A 21,338-nucleotide genomic window follows, 5' to 3' on the forward strand; every position below is an offset into this window, starting at 1 on the left:
CTGTTACTTGGAAGTGAGTTCACTAGCGTAGTGAGCTGCTGCTCACTTGGGCTGCCACCGCCATCTCCTTCTCCTCTTCCTGAGTTCCCTTGATGACGGCACATAGCTGGGAAAGATGTTCCAGACTTTAATGAGCCAGAACTTGGGCAACCTCAGTTCAGAGAATGGAACATCCCTGTTGCATTTTAACTCATCCTTTAAAGCTCTGAAGAGTTAGTGTGTGGGCTGAGGTCAAGTGTGTGGGAGTTTTTGTGTGGGATGAGGTCAGGAAAGTAACACCAAAAAAAGAATTGTTTTATTTTCTTAAAACCAAATTAGCAATGGGGGATTAATTTGGTGAGGCATGTGCAGTAAAAGCTAAGCAGTGTGAATTTTGCCTAGGAGAAAAATATTTTCCTCGGTGTCTGGCTAAAAGTTGCAGTAAACTGGGAGATAGTTTAAAATGGATGGTTTTTGTATGAGAGCCAGCCCTTCTACTTTTTGGATTCTTGAAGCTTCTTGGTTTTTCTCACTAAGTAAGCAAGAAAATGAGGAGAAACAGAACCTGGTCCACGGCCTTGTTAAGGCAAAATATTTGGATTTAATCTGCTGTGCGTCTCATTGTGGGACTCAAGATTGCAGTACGAGGCACCCTGACTTCAGAATAAACATGCATATGATTGTGCTGTTACTTGGAAGTGAGGTCTGTTGAAATTAGTGGGTCTTAATTCTGAATAAGTATGTTTAAAATCAGCCTGTTAATGTTCTTAAAAGGAAATACTTCATCTGTAATGGGGTGGCAGATTGAAACTTCTATGTTATTATTTTTTGAAGGTTTAGATTCTGCATCTCCTTCTGTTTATGCTTTCTAGGAGAAGACTAGTTTAAATAATCTAAGGGTTAGTCTTGCATAATAGTTGGTTTTTTGGTAAAGTATACACTTGGTGGCAACAGGAACACAATGTCCCCATTAATGAAGACAAGCATTTTTAGCATTAATGAATGCTAAAAAATCTTCTTTGCGCAATCCACTGACTGTTCAATTACAAGTGATTGATATTGACAGTTCAAGTCATTTCAGAGTGTCTAATAGTTAAGAGATGTGAAAGGAAACAAAATGGGCTGTCTATTTTTAAACACTGAGAGCTCTGCTGGTTTAGTATGTTTAGCTAACAATGAAAGCCCTGGATATGGCAGGCCGTTCTGTTGGATGCCAAAGAAAATAAACCAGAATGTTAGGCTGTTGCGCTGAAATCTGGTTTTGCTTATTAAAGGCTTCCATGCAAAAGAACAGAAGATTATTAAGCAGTGGCCAGTCCCCAGTATGCTGTCCCCAGCAGGGACTGGTACTAAATATTGCAGATCATCTTAACATTAGCTGGTTTTTGAATCTACGTTGAGAGGCAACCTGGAACAAGTGAGGCAGCCTAGAACAAGTGAAATGATATCTTTGGCTGGGCAAACGAGTTGTTTCATAGTCTTTTAGGCTGCGTTTATCAGTGCAAAAAAGAAAGTGAAATGAAATAAATTATCCTGGGTCTACACTGTAGGCAACCTAGCCCAAAAACTTTTGGTGTGAGCTATTTCTTTGTCACTCACTCAGAATCTCCCACACCAAAAACATGCAGTTGGTCAAAGCATGCCATAACAGCCTTTCAGTCCTATGTGATACTGTTGCCATTCCTGTTTCAACCAGTGGCGGAGCTAGAGGGGGTGCAAAGCGCTAGGTTTTGCAGGGAGCCTGGCCACAGCATCCGCCTCCATTTTACCCCGCCTGCCCAGAATGGCTCCAAAGGGGGGGGGCTGCTTGCACACCACGGTGAGAGCTCCCTGCAAAACTTAGTGCTTTGCACCCCCTCGAGCCACTGGTTTCAACAATGGTAGACCATATACTTGCAATAGTTGGACAGGCTGTTAGCACTAATTTATTTATTTTTAAAATCTGCCTGTACACTCCAGTGCAGGAAAGCGGGTGCACAGCTGCACCAGTGTTAAGAGAGCTGAAGAATAAATGAACAAAATGGTAGGGCTTTGCATGCAAACATATACATAACTTGAGGTAGCCTCTTCCCAAAGGTTTTCATTTGCGGCTTAAACTTGCCACTGACGTCCTAGGATGGTATTCCTAACAAGTTCCAGAGCACATGGACAAGGAAGCACTGTTGAATCATCTGATCCAGTGACATTTCTATGGCCTAGTAACTTAGCCCTGTAAACAAAGATACAGTTTCTATTGAGGAGATGAAGCAATCTGACTTTGGCTTGGGGTAAACACAGGGCAATGAGAGGGGATGGGTGGCGATGCCTCCTTAGATAACACAGAACAGTTTTAAAGATCCTTTGTGCTTTGAGTATTATGGTGGTTGTTCCACTCAGCAGTTCTCTAATGCTGCAAATCTTACAAGCCAGATGAAACTTGTGGATGTGTCAGAACATGGCTAGACATTCCAAAAATATCTGCATCTCTCCAGGGACTCGGGGAGGGTGGCCTTTCCCAGCCACCTAAGATACTCCAACTGGAGATACCAGGGGTTGAACCAGTGACCTTGAATGTGCAAAACGTGCATTTGCACAGAGCTGTGGCCTTTTGTATTACCAGTTTGGGGGGGCAGGGGAAGGGAATTTGAGAGTTATGATACCTGGTTCCATTTTCCTGAATGAAAACAATCCTTCCTATGTTGCTTGTTGCACTTAAAAACAAGATTCCGGGTACTGGACCATTCACCTCTGTTGTGCTGCACAGATTAGAGGTGATTATTGAATGGCCACCTGCCAGGTTATTTCTTTCTTTCTGTTTTTGATAGTCAAGAATAATAGATTAAATAAAACCATGACCTGGCCAGGAGATTCAGTGATAGAGTCAGCTGTCTAAAGATGACTCTGAGCAAACAGGATCTTATTACAAATGAAAGAGGGAATGTGATATCTTTCTGTAGCAAAGGGTTTTATGGTGCTTTTCTGTTCTTTCTTTTAAAGAAGCTTTTAAAATAGCTTGACCCAAGCATTACACTGGGAATGACAAAGCAGAGCACAGAGTCAATAAGAGCCACTGCACATGTCGCAATAAAATTATATGCTATAATTTGAGTGCAGTGCAGTGTAATGAGTTTGACACAATTCTACAGCTCCTTCTCAAATGTCCTTTCTACTTCTATGTGTGCATTTTGGAGGTTACTGTTACTGAAACCCTCAGAAGCAACACTGCAGTCCAGGCTGTGGTAGGTGTTAACACTCTCACAGCTGAGTGCAACCTCTGTATCGGGAACAGGAGTGCAAAGCCAATAGACAGTTCCATATAATTGAAAAGTAGTACAAACATAGTGGGCAGGGCCACCCCATCCAGGAGGCTGACTTGAGGGCCCAATCCTGACCTGGGCCAGTGCTAGCGCTGACCTGCAGTGCTGGCACTGGGTGTCAAAAATGTACCGTAAGGCACATCCATGACAAGTGCACCAAGTCCTTGTCGGCATTGGCCCAGTGCCAGTTGGCACTGAGCCCAGTACTGCCTGGATGCTGCCCGGAGCTGGGTAAGAGCTCCAGGCAATGTTGAGGATCTTGGGGGGGGGAGTGCTACATGTCAATGAGACCTCTTAGAAAGATGCTTTTGTTACCCTGCACGTGTCCGATCTCATCTGATCTTGGAAGCTAAGCAGGGTCAGGCCTGGTTAGTACTTGGATGGGAGACCACTTGGGAATACCAGGTGCTGTAGTCTTTCGAGACTGAAGGTTGCCAACCATTTTTGGATCGAGGGCTTGGAGCTGTTCTGCACGTGCAGATAATGGCATGGTACAGAATTCTTGAGCCCATACCTATTGAATAGAAGATGGAGAGTACACAAATACGTACTTCCCAGAGGGGTGAAAAATTCCCTGCATTTAGAATGTTAGCATACCAGGGAAAAGGTTTTGTGGGACCATTTTTCCTTACTTTTTGTGCAAGCAGGGAGATCATTTCCCTAGTGGCGATATTTAGTCATGTGATTATTGTGTTTTTCCCTTCCCTGCCCAATCCAGACAGTCTGAAATGATATGGTCCCTGCTGGAACTTTATACTGCTGCTCTTATTGACATGTGTGGAATAGCTCTTTGTTCCATATTGTTCTCCACAGCCACCCTTGTAAACTGAGCTGTTCCAGCTCTGCTCCTAGCATTGTATTATTTATAGGCTTTCCAAAGTGTGAATAGCAATTTACAGATGCATGAAACCTGAGTGTGCTACTGCCTGAAGATGTCTGTGGTCATAACCCAGACATGACATAAGCAGGAAGCTATGATGACCTCAGGTGAGCAGGAGGAGGTTAAAGGAAGGGCAAAGGGCTGTGCAAAAGTGATTGTGCAAATGCTCTTTAATTATGGCTGCGGCTGCATTAATGGGCACCAGGTTTGCTTACTCATCTCCTTTTTGTCTGGAGAATCTAGAAAACATGACAGTGAAACTTGAACCAATAATTCTCCCTTTGAAGGCAAGAGAAAATAATAATTCTAAATTATTCTGGAGCAAAAATTAATATTATACAGATTGCAGAAGAAATTAATATTTCTTTCCCCCCTTCTCTCACCCCCCCCCACTTTCTTTTTCTGGTGTCATCCCCAGTTACTGCAGAAAAGAGGACTACAATAAGGAGAACCTTTTCAACAGCCTGAACTGTGACATAGCTGCAAAGAAGAGAAAGAAAGACCAGATGAATAGCAAGACAAGGATTCAGTGTAAGGCATTGGCCGGGGAGGGTTCTCAAGATTGAAACAACAATAAACAACTGTGTTTGGAAAGGGGGAAGACCCCACACTTCTCACACAAGGCAATGATCCCTGTAGCTCATCCAGAAATCTCTGGAGAGACTTTGCACCCTGGTTTTGACCTTAGTCAGAGAACTTGGATCCATTTCATTGTGAAGACTTGTGCCTGGATTATTAATCTTTGCTCCATGCCTTTGTGCTTGTTTTGTTCACATCTTTGTCATTTGTGCTTGGCAGAGGAGAGTAATTTTTTCCAATGGTACAGTCACATGAGAGGATTCCAACTTCTTTTATTCCCCCTTGCATGTACATATCCCTACATGCTAGAACTTGGAATTGGCTCTCTTGCCTGTGGTTGTTTCTTTAAGCGTGTCTGCCAAAAGCTCAAGATTGCTGATGTCTAAAAGCAGATAGAAAAATAAAGCAGTTAAAAAAAAAAACCCTTAATGGTTTGTCCATGGCCTCCAAATGTCAGCCTAGACAGGAAAGTGGATGGTAGGAGAAAAGAGGGAACAGACTGAAAATGCAGGAAAAGTAGTAAATGCTCTAATCAAGGTTTAATTGTACCAAGGCTCAAAAGAGAGTGCATGGGAAGTGTTTTGATCACTCATAGTGCTTATTAGGATTATTACTGTAACATGAGCAGTAATAAAAATATAATCCATTAAGCCAGAGGTGGGTCATTGTTAAATTCTCACAGGTCCGATTGCTTCGCTCTGATCCAAAACTATTTTGTGCAATTAAAATCCATTCAGTATCATTATAGTTAAGATGTAGCAATTAGTGATGATTAAACCTATCTGAAATAACACATTCAGAAATAAGATCTAAAATTATCTTTAAAAAAGGCTTTGACTCCAATTAAAATCAAGCAGGAGACTCCAGTCAAGTGGAGAAATGCCTTGGTCCATCATGCTAGTTCAAATTTACAGAATTCAAATCCTCTACACAAGAGGCTCAAATTAATTTTTTTTTCAAAGCTAAACGATGACAAAATTAGCTAGGAATACCATATATCTGATTCACGCTGTTCAAATTTTCTTGAGCATTGTGGCATTGAAGGGTTGTTGGTAGTTTGAATCTGCCTCAAATAATTTAACCAAAATTAATTAAATCAATGAACAGAAAACCCAGCTATTTCCTATCTCTGGTAATATCTGACATGCCTTAGCTGTCGGTGATCAGAGGAAGAAAAGGCAATGAAAAATTAACTCATTTTAATTGAGTTAATCAAGCTGTATCCTGTGGGGCCAGGGAAGCTGCTGGAGATCTCCTCAAGGTAAGGAAACATTGGTTCCTTTACCCTATGTAGAGCCCCAGCAGCTCCGATGGGTCTACTCTGATCCGTGCCAGCTCTTTAGCTGGTATAGCTTCTGCTGCCATCCCTGCCCCCCTCCTGGGCCCAATCTACTCTGCAGCCATCCCTCTGCCCAGATCTTCCCCTCCCCGCCCTCCGCCCCCACTCTAAGAAGCCTCCCCACCAAGTAGCGAGGATACTTACTGCTAGGCGCTCATCTTCTGTGTCATGCCTGCATGGAGGCCCAGTGATGACTGGTGCTGGCATCTCCATTGGTGCCACGCACTTCCCGCTGGTGGTGAAGTGCACTTTCATGACAGCTGTTGCTGGGGCAGTGCATAGCCAGCACTGCCCCAGCATAGGATTGGGCTGTAATGCAGCTGCCCCTCTGGCAACTACAGGTTGAGACTAATTATTCCCGTGAGTTCTGTTCCAAGCACTCACATGGATGGTAAAAAATGCACTAGAGCAAATCAATTTAAAAAACAAAGTTTCTTTGCTCCAGTGATTTAAAAACAGCCTTGCTGACCTTTTGACTCTTAAGAGTCATTAAGAAGACAATCCATCAACCAGTCCTTCTCCAAGAGCTTAGAAAGCTTCACTCAGTCCCTCTCTTCACCAATGCAAAGTGATCACCTTTCTTTCACATGCTCAGTGGGAAGGGAGGGGTCCACTGGAGAAAGAAGGATTGGTGGATTGTCAGCCAGCTGCCCCCCCCTCTCAGGAGGCTATTGTTAAAGGACTGTTCAGTTTTTTAAACTGATTTTAAAGGGGTGCATTTTCCCCTTCTGCAGGGATCAGCACATTCCTTCTCATTTGCAGGGGCCATTTGTGTTGAGTCAAATCTATGTATAAAAAATCCGTGTATAAATAGTTTTTAAGAATTTAGAAACAATGAAAATCCATTTCATATTGGCTTCGGCTTTCATTAACTTTGATGAAATACAGGATGCTGCAGAATGGAGTGAGATTAACAACTGCATGTTTTTAAAAGGAGATCTTGTTTGTTTTTAACAGATTTTCACCAAGAAAAGTGGATTTATGTGCATAAAGGAAGCACAAAAGAAGTGAGTATCAAACAGTGCTGCTTTGCCTAAAAAAGTACACTCTGCTTCTGCTTGCTGCTACCAGCATGGTTTATAATTGGCAACAGTTTGGTGATGGCTAAAGACTAGTGCGGCAGTACCCAAACTTTCTCGGAGTTCGGGAGCCGCAGTAAGTCCTTGTGGGGAGTGGGAATGTAGCGATGCAATCCCCAGGATTGCGACATTGCCAGGGGCTTTGATTTATTTTCAGGAAGGAGCAGCAGCCTCCTGGGGATGTGGGGAGCCCTGTGGAAGTCTCTGCTTCCACAGGAATGGCAAAAGGGAATGGCAGAATAACTATCGTGACCCACTTCCAGTTTGCAATTGGGAAACTGGAAGTGGGTCACCTTCCCAGCCCTCAGAAGGGGAAGGCTTCCTGGGAAAGCCTCGCTGGCCTTCAGAAGGCCTTCTAAGTTTTCCTCGTGAAATAGGAAGTGATTTTTTGGGCGGCCCTTCAAGGCCTTTACAAGGCCTTTGGAAGCTAGGGAGGCAGCAAACTGCTTCCCCTGCCCTCAGAACACCTCTGGGGGTAAGGCCCTGGGTGGCACGAGGGGGGGTCACCGTGGGGAGTGGATGGTGACGCAGTGTCACCCCCCCCAGCCTGGCACCCAGAGCGTTTGTCCCCCTTGCCTTCCCCTCAGGTACACCACTGTTTGACAGTTGCTCTGCATTCCCCATAACATAGTGTTCTGGTTTGCTCAGATCGTGAGCCATACATACATACAGGATGGCCATACAGCAGAGACTGAAAGTTTTCTAGCAACTCCTTATTCCACTTTCTGGCTTGGTTGGGCGAGTGGAATCCTGGAGATAAACATCATTTCCTTTCATATGCAGCTCTGAAGATGTTCCTCACCCCATACAGGAAGGCAGAGGCCTCTCCTGCTGTTATTACCCATCAGTTGGATTTCAGTAGCATACTTTCTCTGGAGTTAGGATACAGTCATTGTGACTTTGCTATTGATAGATGAATGAATACAAATAGATCACATCTTGTTTCTTTCCCCTGTTCTCAGCGTCATGGATACTGTACCCTTGGAGAAGCTTTTAACAGGCTTGATTTCTCAAGTGCTATTCTGGACTCCAGGCGATTCAACTATGTTGTGCGGGTAAGTATAAGGGACAGCCATGCTCCACTGATGCATTAAAACCAGATGCAGTTCTTGGGAGAGGAAAGTAAAGCTGAACATGCAAATGTTTCTACCCAGTCTATTCCTTCAACCATTTATTCCAAAGTAGCTTCACTGACTTCTGTGAACGCACCTGGCAGAATGACAATCAGGTGATCACAGCTTTAACAAAATAGCAGGTCTTCTGATGCATGGAAGTAGATGTATGGATGTCAGTGAAAAAGCATTATTGTCAGGATCCCATGGTTCATTGCAAGTGCCAGTAGCTCTAATTAATTTTACTTGCTTGTGAGCAACAGCCCAATCCTATTCTTCACCCCTCCCCCACTGATGCAGCAGAGCCGAAATGGCTACCACTGCATCTTGCGGGGGGGGGGGCAGTTGTAGAGGTCTTGGGTAAGGGAATAATTGTTCCCTTACCCTGGGGTAAACCACTGTGGTGCGGGGGGGGGGGGGGGGAGTCAACTTGGACCTGTACTAGCAAAATTGTTGATGCAAGTCCATGTGGATCCATGCCACAGGATCAAGTCTGGGATGAGGGATGTGGCAACCATTGCTGCCACCAAATCCACCCGCTTCCTGGATCTGATTTGACCATCCACCTCCCCCATTGCTATCTAGTTCCACTGAAGTAGCCTCAAATCTGAAGGAAACAGGGTGTTCCTGAAATCTCTGCAGATGGACCCTGCATTCAGACACCCCACATCTTATGCAGAATAGACTTCCATGAATTCAAGACTTCCCCCCCTCCAAAAAAAAAGACAGAGAAAAGCAACAGGTGAGCAGGTGACTCCACCCACTGTTCCACCTACTCTTGTTTATGCCCTGGAGTGAGCCTGAAGTGGGAGAATGAATGTCTTGGTCCCTGCATGTCTCTCATAATGCGCTTTTAGTTCTTAAAGAGATGGAATGTATTTATTGACTTTAAGGGAGTTTTGATGATATATAATTTTGGCTTTCCACCCTGACTTTGGCACATAACCCTCATGTAAGATGCAGGGCAACTGTACTTCCAAACATTTATCCAGAACCATTAAGAACTAGAGACCTTTTTAAAAAAAACAGGTTGATAACTGTGATGAAATTTGAGGGTGTCTTGCAATGTTGCCCCAGTATGTTACGTGGCTAGGCCTGAATCTCTAGTTCCTTATGAGAAACGGTGACAGCCCCAGTGACTCTTGGGTGTGAACTGCCCTTATTAGAAGGTTTTGAGTGAGATTATGTTTTCCATTGCCATACTGTTAGAAGAACTGGTGAAATTACTATAGTTCATTGAACTGGGGAAGGGGTAGGAGGGGGCTTTTGGTAATCATTGATAGTGTCCTCTAATGTTGTTGTTTATGAATGTCTGTGCATATGGTTTCTTGGGAGGGAAATGCAAGATAGGCCTTCTCCTCAAGTCAAAAAGAAGGGGAAGGTAAAGAGTTGGACACAAGGGTGCTATGTATTCTCAGTGTCTTGATGTGTCCTTTTTCCACATTGTCAAGGCTGTGTAAATGTTTTCAACCTTGTCAAGGCTTTATGTGTAAGTGAACATCACGAAGTCATTCTGAGCTGAGAGCCGTACAGTATCGCAGGGAGGAAATTTGGTTTTTCCCCCAGCCTGAGTCACTTCCTGGAAACTTGCCATATGTCTTGCGCTGTCAGTTTGGTTTCTAAATTCTCAATTAGAACGTTCTTGTCTCTGAAATTGGTTGGAGAGGCTACAGCTATCTTTTACTGGTTTATTATTGCTTTTTCAGTTGACAGACAGAGCATGGGACTTGGGAAACCTGCTTCTCATGCTGTGGGTTTCCAAATCCAGAGTAGTTCACTACAGCTTTTTATGTGAAGGGAAGACATGTAGAAGAGGGAAGGCTATAAATGCCATTTGCCTTCTCTTTTCTCGCTGACTTATTTTTTTTAAAGTTTGTTTTTATATTTCATTTTTAATTTTACTGATTTTTGTAAACTGCCTTGAGCACTTGCATAAATGGAAAGGTGGGGTATGAGTTATCCTATAAATAAGTATGGAGAGCAGGATCCTTAATGGCAACCGTGAATAAAAGAAAATAGGGGCTCAACCAGCCTGAAACCCCCACTAGGAAGGCAGCTTTGCTTCCAGTTCAACAAGAACAAACTTTGGTTCTGACGGAGGTCCAACGTTTTATTAGACAAATGTTCCCAATGCCTTTCGATCACATGATCTTTCTGGGGGAAGCACACATGCTTCCCTGAGACAGCCTCACCACAGTGCTGTGAGGCTGAGAGCAAGTGTCTTGCCCCAGAGCACCATCCTATGCTTGTCTACCCAGAAATGTCCCATTGTGTTCAGTGGGGCTTGATCCTATTAAGATGTGTATAAGATTGTAGCCCCAGTGAGCTTCATGGCTGAGTGGAAATTTGAACCTGGGACTCCCCAATTATAGATTGTACACACCAACCACTATGCCTATGCCTCATTGGTTATCGTATATGCAAGTGGGCACAAATCACAGAATGACACTTCCTTTTGTGCTTATGTTTGTTTTTTCAAAAACACAATATGCACAGACCTGTTCCAAGCTTGAGAGTTTTACCTGGAAACCAATAAGCAAGAGCCATTGTTAACTGAAGTGGTATAGCTTGGGCGTGTACCACTGCAGGGGTGTGTGGGGTCTTCATTTTGAATGGTCCCACACATAAAAGCATCTTGCACATGTAAATGAGTACAGAAATCCCTGATGTGCTAGCTTACCACATACAGGGAGCATTTTATGCAAGGGAGCTTTTTTTAAAAAAAAAACAAATCTTAGCCTGCAGTCTGAAATGTTACAGACTAACACATCTTCATAACATGTGGAACAAGTCTTTAGACCATTTTCAAACTCTTTCTCTCCCTACCCTGCTAACATTTAAGTGGGCAGAAGTTGCAGCTTTTAAGAACTAATAACCGTGGTTTTCTCCAACCAGTTCTCTGTGCTCTGGAGCCTCCGAAAATGGAGTCAGTTATAAGTCCTAAACTCTCTAATTCAAACTGGCTGGTGGTTTGGCAAAGGGAGGGGAACTCTTCCATCTAACCACTGTAGCTCAAATAAGAACCTGATGTTTTAAATAAATTGATCATATCAGCCAAGTCTCTAGTGAATCGTAGCTTGTCTCATAAAATACCACATGTACACTTGAGTAAGATTTTTTTCCTGGAAGACTTCCAACTATACATGGAATTATCTTGTTGGAGTCAGTCACTCCTGACACAACAGGAGGAGAACCTGAGAGACAAACGAGGATTTGTTAGTGGCCAAAACCATGTTGGCTTATGCCACGTCCACGAAACTACTGTGCTGGCTTCAGCAATTGTGTAAGAGCTACAGCAAAGTTCTGGCACTTCACAAATACTGTACTTTAGTGCCATTTGGAGAAGGGCTGTATGTCGCCAGTGAAAGAATGATGGGAATTAACAGGAATCTCAATCTCCATGGCTTTGATTATGGTGGCAGAATCCACTAGCATTCCTTTCCCAGTGAAGGCAGGGAGCTGGCCAGCAGCGTCAGCGGGATTCATGCAACAAGGGGAAGCTGACCTGTGGACACCTCTTGCTAGGAGCTGATGTGGTTGCACCAGCAACTTCCAGGCATGAACTTATCACTGCCCTATTTTCCTGGTATACCAAAGGTCAAGATTTCTCCTTCCAAGTAGGGTCCTGAAATAGGATGCCCTGATGCTACCAGGAGTATTCTGTGCCATCTGTCCAAGATTTGGGTCTATCTATCCAAGAATGGGTTCATTCTTGAGATTGCAGGGTGATTGTGGGTGATCCAGAGTTGGGGAGTGAGTCTGATCGGGGCACGTTGCCCCTCCCTCATTATGTTAGTAGCCTGGGTTTCAGGGTGCCCTGTCTCCCCCCCCAAATCTGGTTCATGCAGAACCCATAGCAGGGTTCCCTCTCATGAGGAGGTCTCATCTGATTCCGGTTCTGGGAGCCAGAAGATCCTGACAGTAGTTTGGGCAGAATTCTGAGAAATTTGGTTTTGAGTTATATAAAAACAAATCTAGACGTCATGTTTTGGGAACAGAGAGAAATACCTTGAAAACCAAATGGTTTCTTCTAAAGGCTTATGGCCAGTTCCATAACACCATAAGCAGAATCACATGGACATATTGCCTTGAAAGTGGTTAGCCAAGTAACTTTTCTGGAGCCAAATCCAATAATAGAACAGGTGGCTGATCAGGGCAGGGGACAAAGAAGAGTGCAAGATTATAGCCGTGCTTTCAGAGCTGCCTGAACCTTCTGCCTCTTTTCTTGGCTGCTGTGGGAAAGAGATGGCTGGCAGTCCCCATGTCCATGCTTTATGGGGTGTGAGAGAAGGGGTCAATGGGGAGAGGGGAAAAGAGAACAGTAGTGAACAAACACTTCTGGGTGGTATCAAGATGCTTGATTACTCTGAAACCTTATGACTTGATGCCATTGCACTTCAATTGTTGTTAAACTGTAGTCAGTATTATGTTTAGAGCCTTGAATTTGGGTTCAAATTCTTATTCAGCTCTAAAGCTCATTGAATGATTTTGGGCCAGTACCCCTTATTTCTCTCTCAACCTAACATATCCCAACTGGTTGCAAGAATGACATGCACTTGCCCTGAGCTTCTTGGGGGAAGGGTGGGATACAACAAGAAGACATGCATACTCTGTCTGTCTCATTCACGACCTTAAGGGCTAGAAGTAGAGTAGTTTCAAATGCTGAGTAAACAATGTGTTGCAGTCCTTGCAGATTGTACCACTTGGGGTAAACACAGGTGGGATTGCATGTTGAATGTATGAAACTGCCTTGTGCCAAGTCAGACCATCCGCCAATCTAGCTATACTGTGAGGCAGTAGCTCTCCAAACTTCCAGACAAGTATCTTTTGCAGACCTACCTGGAGATGCCAGGAAAGATGCTCCAGCATTTATGGTCCTGTCCATCATTCCACTATCACTGTTCATGTGTATCTAGCTCATCAAGAAAACTAAACTTAGGCATCCAGGCTAAACTAGATGCCTAAATCCTATCTGAAAAATCCTATATACACATATGTGTGTGCACATATGCTTATGTGGAGTTCTATGTGTTTTTAAGTCCCAAAATGGTGAGTCATAAAAGTAAAGCCGATTACTTTATGTTGGGCCACTTTTTGAGTGCAGGCCAAAACAGATCCTGTCCTTCCCTCTCCTTGCTCAGTTGTTCACATTGCAGGCAGCCTTGCTCACTTGCTGAAGTGTTCTATATCAGCAGATGACAGTGACACATTCCTACTTCTGCAAGAATCTGTCATGTGATGCCCTCTTGGCAATGTTTTGCAAGTGATGACTCGCTCCCACCACAAACACATGAGGCAGAATGTTGTTTATTGACATGGGGGAGAATCCAAAGGAAACTGAGTCCAGAGGAATTGCATTGTGGGGCATATGACTTGACCAGCTGGACTGGTCAGTCATTTTAATCCAAAATCCACTCCCTCAACCTATCTCGATTTCAGCAATGTAACCTGGGGAAGCAAATGGTTCTAAGATAACCTGTGTTAATCATTTCCATAGTTTGCAGTGAAATGAAATTTGACTAGAAGCCCTTGAAATTACCCTTGAATACCCATTTTTTTTTCATGGGTAACCTTCAGCCAGTCATTCTTTTACTACGTAACTTGTCTCACAAGGTTATTGTGAGGAGGACATGGAATAATATCCATTTATACTGCCCCATTCTTCTTGGAGTAAAGGTGGGATACAATTGGAATAAGCAAATACTTTTTTTTTCCCCTCCACAAACTTAAAGGCTAGAAGCTTAATTAAAGAAATATGCTTAGAGCAGTTTCAAATGTTGAGCAGGCCAAGTGGCACAGGCCTTGCAGACCCTACCACTTGCATGTGGGATTGTATGTTTGAAGGCATCCGTGCATCATAATTTCCCTGAGCATATTTTGGCAGCACATCAAACAAAAGACTGTTTGGAGAAAACACACACACACACACACCTGTGCATGCATTCTCCAGTATGGTGAATCAGAAATAAAGCTGATTAGCTGGTGTTAGTTGGCTTAGCAAATTAGCATTGAGTCTTGTTCCATCTCCCTTCATTTATATCAGTCATGTGGTGGGCAAGGTATTAATAGAAAGCCCATGCAGAAGAGCCATCTGTTGACGTTCAGAGTTGGCCAGAAAGATAAGCCAAAGAGTCGTTCAGTCACCCTCGGCCACTTGACTGCCTGGAGCTGACAGTCACATGGTGGTGACAGCCTGAATAAAATTGGGCAAGTGGTTGAAACCATATATCTTTCCAGCTTCCTCCTTGCTCAGCGTGCTTAAAGTTTATGAAATGATGCTGATAACTGCAGATAAATGCCTGTCATTATTCTAACTGGGCAAAGCGGTTCAATTCATGACTTGAACAAAAGATGTTGTCATTTTAACATATTGAGTTCTGACTTCAGCATTGTTGCTAGATTGCGGGGGGGGGGGCATAGTGCCCCAACCCACCAGCACATGGCACTTTGGGCACTACTGATGGCACTGAGGGTTCAGGGTCAGCCCAGCCAGGTGGGCTATCTGAGAGGCATGGGCCCTTGGCCAGCACCCAGCCTGGCTGGCCCCTGAAGCCAGCCCTCTCTGACTTCATGAGAACTGTGATTAGTCCAAAAATGAAAGTGGGAAGTGTTCAGTCTCCTCACACGTGCAGTGGAAGAGAAGAGGAAAGGAATGCACATGCAGGCTTGTTCTCAAAATGACATAGTTTGTGGCTGCATCTGAACCTGAGCCATGAAAGTCAGTAACACACACATATGCACCATGATGGTATGTCATTACCAGTCTGCCAGGGGGCTTGTGACTTCACTTCACTTGCTCCAGCAAAGCAGCTTAGATGACCATAATCTATTTTTCTCTGTTGTGGGGTTTAATGACTTGGCTTTGTAATTAAACCAACTAGGGAAGGCAAGAGATTGCTATCACTTAAGCTCCTGCATCTGTCTTTCCTTTCTTCCTGCCCTTTTTTTTTTTTTTTAAAGAAGTTCAGCAACAAACAAGCATCTGAACTGTGTTTCTGTGGGTCATGTGACTCAAAAGCCAAGATTAGCAAAGTGTCTTTGTACTCTTAAGGCTGAACATCTTATTTTTATCCACAGCTGTTGGAGCTGATAGCAAAGTCCCAGCTAACGTCGCTGAGTGGAATTGCTCAGAAAAACTACATGAACATCTTGGAAAAAGTGGTGCAGAAAGGTAAAAATAATAATAATAATAAAAGTGTAAGACCAGGTTACCAATCCCACAAGAAATAGCTGAATCTTATGCATGTTTACTCAGAAGCAAGTCCTGTTGAAATTAAGGGAACACAATAATCACAACTAACTTCAGCCCCATTTATTAAATGTGACAAGAGTTGTTTACTTTCTTGGATCAGGGCCCATCCCTGAACCTAAAGCCTCCCCAACAAGTGTCTGTCTAAACTTTGACCTTAAAAACTTTAACAGAGATTATCTAGTTTACCAGATGGAGAGTCAGTGTGGTATAGTGGTTAGAGTGACCCACGAGGACTGGGGAGACCTGGGTTCAAACCCCAATGAAGCTCACTAGGTGACTTTGGGCCAGTCTGTTCCTTTCTCTTTAGGCCTGACTTATCTCAGAGTTGTTGTGAAGATAAAACTGGGATGAAACCATGTACAGTGCCTGACTGTACAATCTTAGGCATATCTACACATCCCATTGTATTCCCAGGAAATAAGTTTGCAGCCCTAAGCTCCTTGAAGGAAGAGTAGAAATGTAATGCATATATACTGGTGATGATCATTTGGACAAAGAAACAACTTTATAGTTGCTGCTCGTAGAATTTGGATTTTTTGCCCCTAATTTTACTTTCCGATTTCTCTTATTCAAAAAAGTCTTGGAGGATCAACAGAGCATCCGGCTAATAAGGGAATTGCTGCAAACTCTTTATACATCCCTGTGTACCCTGGTCCAGAGTGTTGGCAAGTCTGTTCTGGTTGGAAATATCAACATGTGGGTCCACAGAATGGAGACAATTCTCCACTGGCAGCAGCAGCTGAACAACATTCAAATCACCAGGGTAAGAAGTGTGCCCTTGCCATTGTATCCAATTAACTTTAACAAGACTATGCTGGGACAAAACGGTTGCAGACTGTACTTGCTGTTAGTGACTTTTATGGGGGAAGGCTTCATTTGGCATCATACATAGCCACCCCTTTTAGGATTGTCAAACCCACTTCAGAAAATGGCAGTGTATTTTTAATCGCCTTTCCTTCTGACCCTCGGTATCGCCTGATTTCTTGAACAGTTACATGTAAATGACATTTGCTCCCATACTTATTCTTCCAGATGGTAAATTGGAGAGAACTAATACTCCAATCACGTTTCCCAACTATATTATCTCAGTTGCATTTATTGTATAGCATTGTGGGATATCAACTAGGAATTCAATTTTGAACATAAGTGTCTTATGTGGAGAACTCACACGATTTTAGCACCTGATTTAAAAGAGCAGTTGTAAGCACCTGTCAATAATAAATGGAAGGGTACAAGAAGCCTGGGTGCTGCTTGGCCTTGAAGTAAACAGGATGTCTGAGCGCACCCTCGACTGTCACCATTAAACAAGGATTCTTGCCGGAGCTTGGCTAAAGCCGTAGATGAGGAGGGGGGAGAGGAGGAGAGAAACAAATTCTGTTGCAGGCTGTTGGCCATTTGCAGTAAACAGACTGGAGAGCTTCAGCCATATAGGCGAATCATGCCTGGGAGCAGCCAAGAAATGTACGACTAGAACAGACAAGTTTGAAAAAATATTTACCGAGTAATGTACTTCAGTGACTCTTTCTGTAAAAATTCAAAAATCCTGTCAGGGAAATCAAAACTAACGCTTTCTTCCAATCCATCTGGGCTTATTTCTCCTAAAAAAGCAATGTTTGAAAAGCCCTGGAAAGAACTAAAGTTTGATACCAGAGAGAGCAGGCTTTGGACCCATTTTGAGCAAAGCTCTGGAATCACATTCCACCAAGTAAAATTAAACCCCTTTTTAAAAATATTAAGCATATGATTAAAGATTTGACCCGTCAGGTGTGCTAAGGGCTGTGGGGTGTTAGTAGGGTCACAACAGACCTAGAGTGATCAGTTGCATATGTACGGTATGGGTTTCGACACTGACTTCTCTCAAGCATTCTCAGTCTCAACTACCTCATAAGATTGCTGTGGGGATAAAATAAGGATAAAGCATAACTGATTTATTTAAACTCAAAATTATTTCTGTCCTGCATTCCAAACAGCTAGACTGAGTTTAGATCTGGGAAGCAGTTTAAAGGCATAACCCACTTGTGCAAGCCCCATTAAAATGTATTGGTCTATTTGCAGGCTGCATTTCTGCTTAAAAGTAGCCATGTACATTGCTTGTTCACAGCTTTCCTTCACTTCAGGGAGGTTTGCACCAGAGGAAATTCCCGGTGGACTGTGTCCTAAATAAATATATAGCCTCCATGCTGTGTCAGCTATGTGCACAACAGGCCTTGCAAATAAGTCCGTAAAACTTCCTAGCCCACAAAAATTTTTACTCTTGTCTGTGCAATCCTGTGTTAGTCTTTTGCAGTGTGTAGGTGACCTAAAATGAGAACATGTACATATGCACGGAACCAACTCTCTTCCCATCTTTCCTTGTCTGGTCACTGGGAAACAATTGTTATAGGCGACCAGATGAGTGGATATGCAAACTCTTGCATTAGTACAGTGCTTCTTTAAAACCCTATGTGGTTTGGGACCTTAAATACAGTCTTCTCCTCCACATGTCATCACTGACAGAAATTCAGGGCCCAGTCCTATCCAGCTTTCCAGTGCCAGTGAAGCTGCAAAGCAGCCTTGAGAAAAGGGAAACTAACATTCCCTTATCTGGAGGAGGCCTCCATGATTGCAACCTCCCTGAAGGATGCAGCACATGCCCCATTGGCATGGCTGTACTGGTACTGGAAAATTGGATTGAATTTTTCCCTCAATTGGCATGCAGGCTGGACCCAACCTTCTCTGTGATAGCTTCCCATATGTGGAATTCCCTACTTCAGAAAGGTATAAGATGCCCTTAATATTTAAGAAGGCCTTAAGATGCTCTTGTTTTGCCAGGCCTTGGCAGTGGAGGGTGGGATGATGTCGTCAAATGGTTATGTTAATTAGCATTTAAGCTGTTAGTTGCCTTGGGAATCTTAAGTGAAAGTTAGGAGTAAATGGAAAAATAAAATAACTTCTATTCTCAGATGGAACAGAGGCTTATATCTCAATCTTTCCCAAGGACTTCTGGAAAAATTCTTTGATGGGTTATAATCTGAGCCAAGACTTTAGTGCCAGGTTCAACCATGGCACTTGTGAATGGGTGATGAAAATGAGATTCCTCTGAACATGCATCATGTGCTTTTCTGTAGTGGCTGACTTAACTGCAGCCTCCTCATACACATGTATGTAGTGGCTGGGCACAGTGTTCAGAACAGAGGCAACAGCTGCAGGCAGGTTCAAGCTCCAGCAGCTTTTACATGAGAACTTAGTCTGTTCCTTGAGGGAGGAAATGCCACCAGCTGGCCAATGTCCTTTACACATTGGATAGAATCACTTTGTTTTGCATCATTGTCATGCCTCATTGTTTGCTCTCTTTTTATTTATTTATTTCCAGCCTGCCTTTAAAGGGCTCACCTTCACAGACCTACCCTTATGCTTACAATTAAACATCATGCAACGACTAACGGATGGGAGAGACCTTGTGAGCATTGGGCAAGTAGCACCCAGTCTTCAGGTGCTGAGTGAGGACCGACTGCTGTGGAAGAAACTTTGCCACTACCACTTCACCGACAGACAGGTAACAGCAGAAGTGAAATGGTGAAACTGTTAACCAAGGAGGTCAAAGAGTTACTGAAAGGGAGGCCCGGTTCTTGCTTACTTTCACCACAGACCAGCTTTGGGCTCTGAAGATACTCCACAAATGCTCTGAACGCATGGGCACCAGTTATCTGGCAAGCTCACAAGAATAAGCTTGTGACGTCTTTATGCCCTGTGGCAGGGATCTAAGTACATGCAGTTCAGCAGTGGAACAGATTGCTGAGGGAAGTGGTGGATTTTTCCTCACTGGAGATCTTCAAGCAGAGGCTCTTAAGGCTCCTGCTGGAGATGCGCTAGGACAGTTGTTTCCAAACTTTTTAGCATCAAGACCCACTTTTAAAATGACACTCTGTTGGGACCCACCTCAGTTTACAAGACTTAAAAAAAAAAAGGAGATCTAGAAAGAAATAATATTTTTATTGACCAGTAATAATAACCAGAAAAAAGATGCTCAAAAATTTTATCTCCCCTATATTTACACAAGCTTCTAAACTTCAGGAGCTGAGTTCCTTGCAAACTGGGAGCACTCAGTTATTTGCAAGGCGTTTAGCAGCTATCTGATTTTTGAATAGCTTCAGGGCTTGAGGCACTTCGTTATCTGATCTTTCCGTAACCTGTTTTTTCATTGGAGGCTCTGCTCAGGGCTTTGCGACCCACCAAAAATCGGTTCACGACTCACCAGTGGGTCTCAACCCACAGTCTGAAAACCACTGCTCTAGGAGGATTTCCTGATACAGGCAGGGGATTGGACTAGATGACCTTGGAGGTCCCTTCCAACTCTTATTGTTCTACGCCAGGGGTCTCTAAACCCTGGCCCGGGGGCCAGATGCGACCTGCAGCGAGCCTCTATCCGGCCTGTGGCCAGTCAATTGTCCCCTGAAAGAGGACTGAACATGACCAGAGCTGTGCTCTGATTGCATCTGGAGGGTGTTCTGAGGGCCAGAGAGGCTGAGTGAATGAGTACACTCATTCATTTATTCATTCATCTAAGTTCCATCTTTAATTTATTTATTTAAATGTTATATTTAAATTTTTTCCCGGCCCTCAGCACTGCGCCAGATATTTCATGTGGCCCTCTGGCCAAAATGTTTGGCGACCGCTGTTCTACGCCACCATTCAGTATTAAAAGTATCTTGCCCCTTTAGTAGCCAGATGTACTGCAAAAAAAATACTAAGCTCCTCCCCCAAATGCTCAGCACGGAAAGCTTCATCTCAGTTTGTTTTTTCCACATTTTTATATCCTCCTTTGGATCTCAGTTTATGGGGTGTACAATCCAGTTTGTCATGTTTAACAGGCAGTGGTTCCAGTTTATTTGTCTAAAAGTTGCTCCATGTTCCAAGTATCTAAAGATGGTCCACATTACTGTCTACTATTTGTGTCACATTTTCTTTTCTTTTAATCTGACCCAATTTGGGCATGTATTTTCTCAGAGAGGTTTCACTGTAGTGTGGATTATACTAGCCATGCCTTGGAGTATGTTCTAGGTCTTCAGTTATGACATCTTCATATTTCAGATTCGCAAACGGCTCATCTTGTCTGATAAAGGCCATTTGGATTGGAAGAAGATGTATTTCAAGCTTGTGAAATGCTATCCAAGAAAGGAGCAGTATGGAGATACTTTGCAGCTCTGCAGACACTGTCATATCCTGTCCTGGAAGGTAGGTGATTGGTCCTGATTTGAATGATGTCTATCCTAATGGCTGAAGGTTGAAACTTGAGACAGAAGACATGTCACTTGAGGCTAGAGGTATGCTACTACCTCTCATATGATTGAGCTTTGTGCCAAAGCACCAGTTACATTTTATATAATGGTTTGCATTCTCTGAGCAGAATGTGGAGAGAAGAGAAAAATAAGCAAAATTCAGGTCCCAACTCTTTCATATTATTACATAATGATGACAGGGTGGGGTGGACACTAAATGAGACAGGAAGGAGCCAAATAGCAGTTGGTCCCAGCAAAATCTACAAAGCAGGCCTTGCTTTCTCACATCTCCTTGTGAGACAATCAGGTTGAACAGCGACCAGTGGATGTAGTTCTCATTGGGGAAGACCCAAAGTGTCAGTTGGTCCTTGCTGTGACAATGGAGAGGAACTCTGCTGATTCATACCTCCCTTAGAGCAAGTCATAAAACATCCCTTAATACTGTAGTAGAATTTCTGAAAGGTGGGATTGTATTGTTTGGAGATATGGCTAGAGTAATAACCTCAAAGCTGGTTAGATCAATGCATGATGGTGTGGTGTAGCACACAGAGGACTGATGTTTGA

At 43.4% G+C, this 21,338-nt stretch overlaps 1 protein-coding gene and 1 pseudogene across 2 annotated transcripts in view; both read left to right on the forward strand.

The window, feature by feature from the left end:
- Positions 1 to 21,338, forward strand: part of FBXO32 (F-box protein 32) — a 29,759-nt gene that overhangs the window by 1,889 nt on the left and 6,532 nt on the right. For both annotated transcript variants that reach the window (XM_066623906.1, XM_066623908.1), the window contains exons 2-8: positions 4,574 to 4,686; positions 7,031 to 7,080; positions 8,115 to 8,207; positions 15,342 to 15,435; positions 16,095 to 16,279; positions 18,869 to 19,051; positions 20,587 to 20,730. In XM_066623906.1, coding sequence (XP_066480003.1) covers positions 4,574 to 4,686; positions 7,031 to 7,080; positions 8,115 to 8,207; positions 15,342 to 15,435; positions 16,095 to 16,279; positions 18,869 to 19,051; positions 20,587 to 20,730 — 862 coding nt within the window. The remainder of the gene's footprint in view (positions 1 to 4,573; positions 4,687 to 7,030; positions 7,081 to 8,114; positions 8,208 to 15,341; positions 15,436 to 16,094; positions 16,280 to 18,868; positions 19,052 to 20,586; positions 20,731 to 21,338) is intronic.
- LOC136650781 (5S ribosomal RNA) lies at positions 3,574 to 3,692 on the forward strand (annotated as a pseudogene).

Source organism: Tiliqua scincoides, chromosome 4 (assembly GCF_035046505.1).
Source record: "Tiliqua scincoides isolate rTilSci1 chromosome 4, rTilSci1.hap2, whole genome shotgun sequence".
Classification (NCBI taxonomy): Eukaryota; Metazoa; Chordata; class Lepidosauria; order Squamata; family Scincidae; genus Tiliqua; species Tiliqua scincoides.